This window comes from Solanum tuberosum, unplaced genomic scaffold (genome assembly GCF_000226075.1).
Source record: "Solanum tuberosum cultivar DM 1-3 516 R44 unplaced genomic scaffold, SolTub_3.0 scf00621, whole genome shotgun sequence".
NCBI lineage: Eukaryota > Viridiplantae > Streptophyta > Magnoliopsida > Solanales > Solanaceae > Solanum > Solanum tuberosum.
Window position 1 is genome coordinate 44,133 of NW_006239535.1, and position 9,068 is coordinate 53,200.

Genomic DNA, 9,068 nt, shown 5'->3' on the forward strand with positions numbered 1-9,068 from the left:
TCATGGTGACAGGGACTATTTCATTAAGTGGGACTCAATTGTGTTAGACAAAGACCTCCAATATGAGGAGGAATCAGTTGCAATTTTTGGTCGTGATGTGCGTAAGTTGAGGACCAAGGAGATTAAGTCGGTGAAAGTTTAATGGAAGCATCGTACAGTTGAGGAAGCTACTTGGGAAACCGAGAGGGACATTCAAGACAAGTATCCCCAATTGTTCGTCGATTCAGGTACTACTCCATTCTTTCTTTAACCTATTTATCCTAAGTTTGTCACTCGGGGATGAGTGAGGGGTAAATTGGTATCTATTGTAACGATTGGGTTCCTTCGTTATAGAAAAGCCAACGGGGAAAGATTTTTGGGTCGGAAAACTTTTTTGTAGTAACTTAGAATTTCCCAACCTAGTCAAGATTTGGACAAAATCTGAGATATTAACATCTAGGGAAATCTGGTAACAATTGGGTGATCTAATTATGAATTTGATCATATGAGTAGATAGATAAGTCATTAAGGAACCCGTACGACCTTATGGAATTGAATTCGGGCGAGTAGAACTCCCAGAATTGATCCTAGTGTGAACGAGTAGTTTTTGAGTGTCGTTGGTAGAAGGTGTGTTGTGAAATGATGGTCTTGGAATTATTAATTTTGCTCACTGGTTCCGTGCAAGCCGCTGAGGTGGAATTCTTCCCGCCAGGGCAGGGCCGCTGTAGCGGGGAGGGTGCCGTTGTGGCGGGGCAGACGCGACTTAAAGTCAAAAATAAACCTCAATAACATTTTATTCTTCCATTTTAGAACTTGAGAGCTAAGGAACAAACCCAGGGGTTTCCTTGACAGTTTTTCACCATTCTTGAGGCTAAAGGTAAGATTTTAACTCTCTGAATCCATTTTTCGATCAATAGAACGTAATCTAATGGGTAATTATCGATGGGGAACGTTTTTGGTCTTGAAATTATGGTGATGAATGCTCTAATATGGGTATAATCTAGGGTTGATAGAATTTTTGGTAATCCGGGTAATTAATACCCATTAAAAACATTCAAAGTTCCAATATTTTTAGGACAAATTCACACTGAAATAAACATGTTTGGCACGTGGGTGAACGAACCCAACGTTATGAAAGTCTCACATACCTCGTAGGATCAAAACCTTGGTGAAATCCGCAATCAATTCCTCAAGAAATCGACGAATCTAGACCTTTTCTTCTCCTTTCTCCTCTTGAGTTCTTTCTCTTAACACCCTAGCATTATTTTGCAATTGTGTGAACTGAACCCATTCAGTTTAGACCCTAATTAAATAACTAAAAATGAATTAAACCAATTGCGTATGGAAAAGACCAAACTACCCTTTTAAAATCTGATTTTGACTTTTCTTATATAGACAGCCCGACTTCCAATGAGCAAATCTCCCACATAAAAACTCGAAAATGAGCATACTTGGTGGTGTTGGAAATATTATTCAAAGATCTTTCCTACGGTATCTTGTAGGACACTTAACTCAACCTGTGCTAGGAGTTATGGTCCTTTGAAGTTGACCCAAAACTCATACTTAGCTTAACTTGCCAAATTTCAGATTTTGCTATTTACAATTTAGTTCTTTTTGGAACTGAAGGTGCTACATCTAGTGAGCTTAACACTCAAAAAATTTTAAATTCCTCGGTAGAATCCTACTCACAACGAAGAATGATTCGAGTATTAGCTCAAAAATTTCTGGAGTGTTACAGCAATAATATATTTGAACCTTTGTTAATAATTAGTACTATTACACACAAAGTTACCATAACTAATTTGCATCTAAACAAAAATACTGACTTGCAATATAAAAATTATAAAAACTCAAACTAAAGAAGTTACATGGAGAAAACATAAACACACACATCTTCCTTAGGACTCATCATAAGAAAATAGATTAAAAAAATAAGAATACAAAATCAGTGCCCACTTTTTTGAGCTCTTGTCTGACACCCTCTTTGAGAAACTAATTAATATTCTTCTTCATCTTGTCAAATTAAAGCATGAATTTGACATAATAAAATACTACAAAGAACAATGAAATATAAAGAATAATCATAAGTTGAGATTTCATGATACAAAAACTTGTGAATTTATATATATATATATAAAAAAGGAGAGATATCATAAAGTATCTTAAATTTTATAATTTACTAGTTGGAGGTTATGAATATGAAAACTTAAAAGTCATTAAGAATAGAAATTTAATAGATTTAAGTTATGAAAATGAAACTTAAAAATTAAATAAATAAGAACAAAGACAAATAAAGAAGATTAAAGAAATACATTTATATTATATAAAGATATAAATTTCTTGAATTGAATAAATAAACAAAAGAAGTGAAGAAAGAACAAAGAAAGGAAAGACCACTAAAAAAATAAATAAAAACCATAAAATTAACTGTCGTGAATAGTTTGTTGGATGTTTTTAAAAATCAAATGAAAAGGTTTGTAATACTTGATGAGAAATTGAGAAATAGTTAGGAAAAGAGAATAATAGCATTAATGACAAAATAAATTAAATATGACTATTGATAAAGATATAATTAAATATGATTATCTTTAAGATCCAGAAAAGAAAACATGGTGGAGAATAAAGGGGAGATTAAGCAAGGTGAAAACAATAATTTGAAAGAGCAAAGCAGGATGAAGTTTGAGGAAGGGGATAGATATCATAACTGAGGTGGAAGGAGAGAACATGTATGGCATCCAAGGAAACATCCAGTGAAGGATCATAATGTTCAAACACATAACATGTATGAAGCTTTGGGGGAGAATAAAGAAAATGAAGAAGGGGAAATCAGTGTTATAAAAGAAGTGGAGGAAGGAAAAATCAGTGAAGAGAAAAGAAGAGTCGCTGATCAATATGAGTCACAAAGTGGAGGAGGGATAGACAGGGATAAAATAGAGGAGCAGAATAAAGAAAATAAGGATCGTGATGAAAAGAATGAAGAGGAGAAAAAAGATAGTCAAGAAAGACAGGAGCATGATATCATGGGGGAAAATCAATCAGGAGAAGAATCGAATGAAGGTGATCATTTAATCAAGGAGAAAGACTCAAATGAAATAGGGACATCAAGTAGTACAAATAACTCACCAGAGGATTCCCAGAGAGAAAAGAGACAACAACAATTTAAAGGGGTAAGGGGACTGAATGAAGGGGTAAAGTCAGGAAAATCACCTTATTTAGAGGGAGAGCTACCCCCCCAAAACCCATATCACTAAGCAAGAGGAAAAACAACATCAACAAGATACAGAGGAGGAAGACAACATGGATGCAAATATTGACAGTATAGGCAGAAGTGGAGACTTATCACCAAATCAGATAGAAAGATTAAAGGGAAGAGACAAAAGAGGATCCAAGCATAATCAGCCGTCACAAATAAAGACAAGGAGTAGGATGGGGTCTTCATTATCATCACATCAATGATAGACAAAATCCTTTTTTGGAACATCAGGTCGGTTAAAACTCAAAATGCTTTTGAAAGAGTAGTCGACTTGAACAACAGACATCACTATTCATACATTGCAATACTAGAGCCTTTCCAAAGTCCCTCCAAACTGGAAAATTATAGGAGAAAGCTGGGATTACCACATACTAAGGCAAATTGCTCGGATAAGATTTGGGTTTTCTGGGAGGACGATTGGGAGGAGGAAGGTTCAACAGATACTTTTCAACAACTCACTATGAATTACAAATTAAAAGGCACACAATTTAGATTTTCTCTTACAGCAGTCTATGCGAGGTGCAGTGCGATAGAAAGATTAGAGCTATGGGAGGATTTGGATTTTGTGGTAAACGCAAACTAGATTGTACCTTGGATGGTTGGGGGGGATTTCAAAACAATAGTGGATGGCACGGAGAAATTGGGGGGTCTACCAGTGTTTCTTTTTGAGACACAAGACTTTGTTCAATGTATTAATAATTGCGCATTGAATGAGTTGAAGTTTATAGGTAGTCGATATACTTGGTGGATTGGGAGAATCGAAGAAGCTTGCATCTTTGAGAGACTTGTTAGGGTTTTTGGGAATAACATTTTGATGAATCTTGCACCGGAAAGTGAGGTCCACCATTTAATAAGGCACGGATCAGATCACACACCACTACATGTAAGGTGTAATTCTGATCAAGAACCAGTCAGCAGGCCTTTCAATTTCTTGAATTTTTGGACCAAACATGTAGATTTCAAGAAGATAGTAGAGGAAATCTGGAGGAATTAGATTGAAGGATCCCCTTTTACCATTTTTCATACAAAGATGAGACGACTAAAAACAGTACTGACGCAGTGGAGCAAAGAGACATTTGGGAAATTTTTTCAAAAAATTGCAACTTTGGAGGATGTGATTAAAGGAAAGGAGGTGCAATTAGAATTAGCTCCTACATAGGCCAACAGAGCTGAACTCAGCAGGGCTAATGCAGAATTAAAGAGGTATCTGAAGATGGAAGAAGAATTTTGGAGGCAAAAGCCAGGAATGAGGTGGTTCACAGATGGGGACAGAAACACAAAGTTCTTCCATGCATATCTTAAAGGGAGAAGGAGGAATTTCAACATTAGAGAAATCAAAACTATACAAGAGGACACTATTAACTCACCTCAGAATATTGGAGAGGAAGCAGTAAATGTTTTTAGGGATAAGTTTAAGGAAACACAAGAGACAGTAGACTTTTCAATGCTTCAGTGTATCCCAAAAATGATCACAAAAGAGGAGAATAGAGAAATGGAGAGGATACCTACAAAAGAGGAGGTGAAGCAGGTGGTTTTTAACTTAAATTGAGATAGTGCGAGTGGGCAAGATGGTTACTCAGGCCATTTCTTTCAATATTGCTCGGAAATTATTGGGGATGAAGTATGGAACATGGTAAGGGCCTTTTTCAGTGGTTTTGAGCTACCAAGATACATAACACACACAAACCTGATCCTAATTCCAAAGAAGGAGGTGGTGGAGAATTATGGAGATTTAAGACCAATCAGTTTGAGCACTTTTGCCAATAAGATCATCTCAAGATTGATACATGAGAGAATCTCAAAAGTGCTACCAAGGATTATATCAGTGAATCAGTCGGGGTTTGTTAAAGGGAGGAGCATAACTGAAAATGTTCTCCTAGCTCAAGAGATCATAAGAGATATTAACAAGAGAAACAAACTACATAATGTGGTTGTGAAACTTGATATGGCAAAGGCCTATGACAGAGTCTCTTGGAAGTATCTTGTTCAAGTCATTGGAAAATTTGGCTTCTCAGAAAGAGTGATTGACATGATAGTAAAGTTGATTAGTAACAACCGGTATTCGATACTCATGAATGGGAAGTCTTATGGTTTCTTCCAATCATCAAGAGGGCTGAAACAAGAAGACCCACTCTCACCTACTTTGTTTATTATTGTAGCTGAAGTTTTGGCAAGAAACTTAAATGGTTTATTTGAAGAAGCTGAATTTGAAGGTTTTGGGCTTCCAAAATGGAGCCCCCAAATTAACCATTTATCTTATGCAGATGATACTATACTTTTTTGTTCAGGACAACCTAAATCAATGAGGATGATGATGCAAGTACTAACAAGATATGAGGGTGTCTCTGGTCAACTGATAAACATTAGCAAGAGTGTGTTTTATCTACATGAAAAGGTGCCAATAGGGGTATGCAATAAAATAAGAAGGATTACAGGGGTCAAACAAGGTAAATTTCCATTCATTTACCTAGGATTTCCTATATTCTATGGCAGGAAGAATAAATGTCACTTTGAAGAGTTGATCAGAAAAGTAGCAAAAAGAATGGCCCTGTGGCAGAATAGGTTTCTTGCATTTGGTGGAAGGTATGTTTTAATAGCACATGTTTTACAGTCAATGTCAATGTACTTATTATCAGCAATGAACCCTCCAGCTTGTGTCATAACTCAATTTCATAAACTGCTAGCAAGATTTTTTTGGGGAAAAGTTAATGAAGCCAAAAACAAACATTGGGTGTCATGGGACTGCTTGTGTTATCCAAAGGAAGAGGGAGGTTTGGGTTTTAGATCATTACATGATGTATCAAATACTTTATTTGCAAAGTTATGGTGGATTTTTAGGACTTCAACATCCTCACTATGGAGTAGCTACATATGGAACAAGTATTGCAAGAAATATCATCCAATTATAGCTACAGGATGGGGTTCATCACATGTGTGGAGGAAAATGATTGTGGTAAGGGAGGAGGTAGAGCACAACATTTGGTGGCAGATAAAGGCAGGAACATCAAGTTTTTGGTTTGATAACTGGACAAAATTAGGGGCAATTTATTATACTGAAAGTGGAAGTTAGGGAAGAAGAAATTGAAGTAAAAGACTTTGTCATAGAGGGAAGATGGGATGAAGAAAAACTAGTTGAATACCTGTCTACAGAAATGGTGGAGTATGCTAAGGATAACATAATTCCTCCTAATAGGGAGGATCAAAATGATAAAGCTTGGTGGATGGGAAGTACACAGGGAGACTTTACTGTAAAATCAGCTTGGCAGATAGTGAGGAAAAAGAAGGAGATCACAACTGATTTTGATTTTATATGGAATAAGGGTTTGCCATTTAAGGTGAATTTTTTCCTATGGAGGTTATGGAAGAGGAGGGTCCCAACTGATGACAATCTAAAGAGAATGAAACTTCAACTAGTATCAAGATGTTGGTGCTGTGAGAAGAAAAAAGAGGAAACAATGACACATTTATTCCTAACAGCCTCCATAGCCAATAGACTATGGAAGCAGTTTGCTGGTTTTGCAGGTATACACATGGATGGGATGCATTTGGAACAATTGATTATTGCATGGTGGACACAAAAAACCTCACCACAATTGCAAGGAGTTATGAGGGCTATGCCAGCTATAATCATGTGGACTTTATGGAAGGGGAGAAATAATCTGAAACATGGAGGGAGCTTAACCTTCAATGGGGTGGTGATGCAAGTGCAAGATATGGTTAAAAAGCTAGTGAAAAGGTTATACCCTTGGATATATTTGGAGTCAACCCAATGGTCATATATAACCAGAAGACTGAGGAGGTACAAGCCAACGCTACACTATCATAGTGTGGTATGGAGACCCCCTGACTTGCAAAAGCTGAAATGCAATGTAGATGGAGCTTCAAAAGGTAATCCAGGACCAAGTTCATATGGATTCTGCCAAAGGAATTCACAAGGGGATCTGATTTATGCAAGAGCTGCAGGAGTAGGTAATACCACTAATTTTGAGGCAGAATCATTAGCAATTTATGAATCATTCGAGTATTGTTGGGAAAAGCAGTTAAGAGAGGTCATAATAGAAACAGACTCATTGACTCTAGTGAAGATGATAAGGGGACAATGGAAAATACCATGGGAATTGGTGGAAAGAGAGGAAAGGATCAGGAAAAGGTTACAAGGACTAAATGCTACTATTATCCATACATTTAGAGGAGCTAACGGTGTGCCAGATCTACTGGCAAAATAGGTCGTGGAATCGCAAAATATAAAAGAGTATACAGCCTTTGTGGATCTACCAACACACCTCAGGAGACAAATAAACAGCGACAAAGCACAAATACCAACTTTAAGAATCAGGACAAGAAAGATAAACATTTAACATTAAGGATAACATAAGCACCAACATGGAGGAAATCATTAAGATGTCAGCAATAAATATGAAATGAGCTTATTTACAACACAACAACAGAAAATACAGAACAGAACCTACGAAATTAGGCCCAAAAACACGAAGGTAGGGAGTATTGAGCTAGAAGATCAAACCATGGCTACCAGAAACCTTCACAGCATCACAGAGAGCTCCAATCAGTGTTTCTTCAGCCCATTGCGAGTAAACCCAGACCATCTATCAGATGAAGAATTGATTAGGGGAAAACAAAATGAAAACAACTTTAAAATGAGGGGAAAAGAGATACCAGATATCAACTTCTACCATGGCAAGACAAGATCGAGCTCGAAGAGAAGAAGGGAAAAAAATGGGTTTCAGGCAAAAGAACGTCACTTGAGGAAAAGGAGGTGGAGAGCTCACTGAACTAATACTTTCCTAATAGGGATAGACATAAGCTGATTTTAGGAACTTAAATGTTATTTTAGGCCTTGGGCCATTGTTTACTTTGATAACTTTGTTTAATTAATAAAAGGTCTCTGGACCAAAAATTGCTTTAAAAAAAATAATAATGTTCTTCAAATTTTTATGTGATTTTTTTGTATTTTAAAATTAGAAAAAAGACCAAAAAAACCACAAAAAAGATAAATAGAATTAAAACTCATAGAGAGTGTCACATCACCCTTTTCATATTCAGCTTTATTATTATATATATAGATTTGTTTTTTATTTTTTTGACACTTGGATACATTTAGTTATCAATACATGTATTCTTTTTTATATACTTGGATACATTTTGATACATAGATAGTCTTCGTTCCAGTTCTCCGAATGTTTGATTAAAATTGTAATGCTTGTCATTATTCTCTCTATCTAATAATACAAATATAAACGATACTTAACTATCACTTCATCGATATAAGTAAAAAAATGAATTCATCTAAAATCAATTTTAAAAATATCTATATCAAATCTCACGAAGAAATTATTGTTTTAAAAAAATGCTCCAAATTTGGAACTGTATAATAGTATACTAAAAAAAATCAATACATAAAATACAACGGTATTACCATAATACATATAACTATGTACGATAATAATGAAAACTATAGCTAAACAAATATGATAACCCCTACACTATAGTCATTTATGTAAGTTTCTCAACGATTAATTCAATTTTATTAGTCATCTTATTTTGAAGACTTAAATAGTTACTTACACAACAAAATAACCAAAATGTTGATATTGCATAAATTTCTTAAAATAATCAGCCAAACTGAACCATTAACATCCCTTTTCTATAAATTAAATAGGACTTGTAGAGTTAAATTGCCTTATAGATCAACCTAAGTCAAAATTTCTTATCCAATATAACTCAATTATTGTTTATTACAAAAAATGACCATTCCTTGCCCATTTTATTATTTTGTCCATGTAACGACCTGATTTCCGTTGTTAGAGAAAAATCAATG

General features: G+C 35.4%; 1 protein-coding gene and 1 long non-coding RNA gene across 2 annotated transcripts; one reads left to right on the top strand and one right to left on the bottom strand.

Annotated features, from left to right (window-relative positions):
* Positions 1 to 4,862: 4,862 nt before the first annotated feature.
* LOC107058731 (uncharacterized) lies at positions 4,863 to 7,458 on the top strand. Its single transcript, XM_015304795.1, has 3 exons — positions 4,863 to 5,815; positions 6,071 to 6,185; positions 6,271 to 7,458. The coding sequence occupies exons 1-3, from the start codon at positions 4,863 to 4,865 to the stop codon at positions 7,456 to 7,458; spliced, it is 2,256 nt and encodes a 751-aa protein (XP_015160281.1).
* Positions 7,459 to 7,540: 82 nt separating this feature from the next.
* On the bottom strand, positions 7,541 to 8,006 carry LOC107058733 (uncharacterized). The gene is made up of 2 exons (XR_001472292.1): positions 7,907 to 8,006; positions 7,541 to 7,836 (listed from the first exon to the last, which is right to left on the bottom strand). It is a non-coding gene; the product is annotated as an uncharacterized lncRNA (long non-coding RNA).
* Positions 8,007 to 9,068: the final 1,062 nt, after the last annotated feature.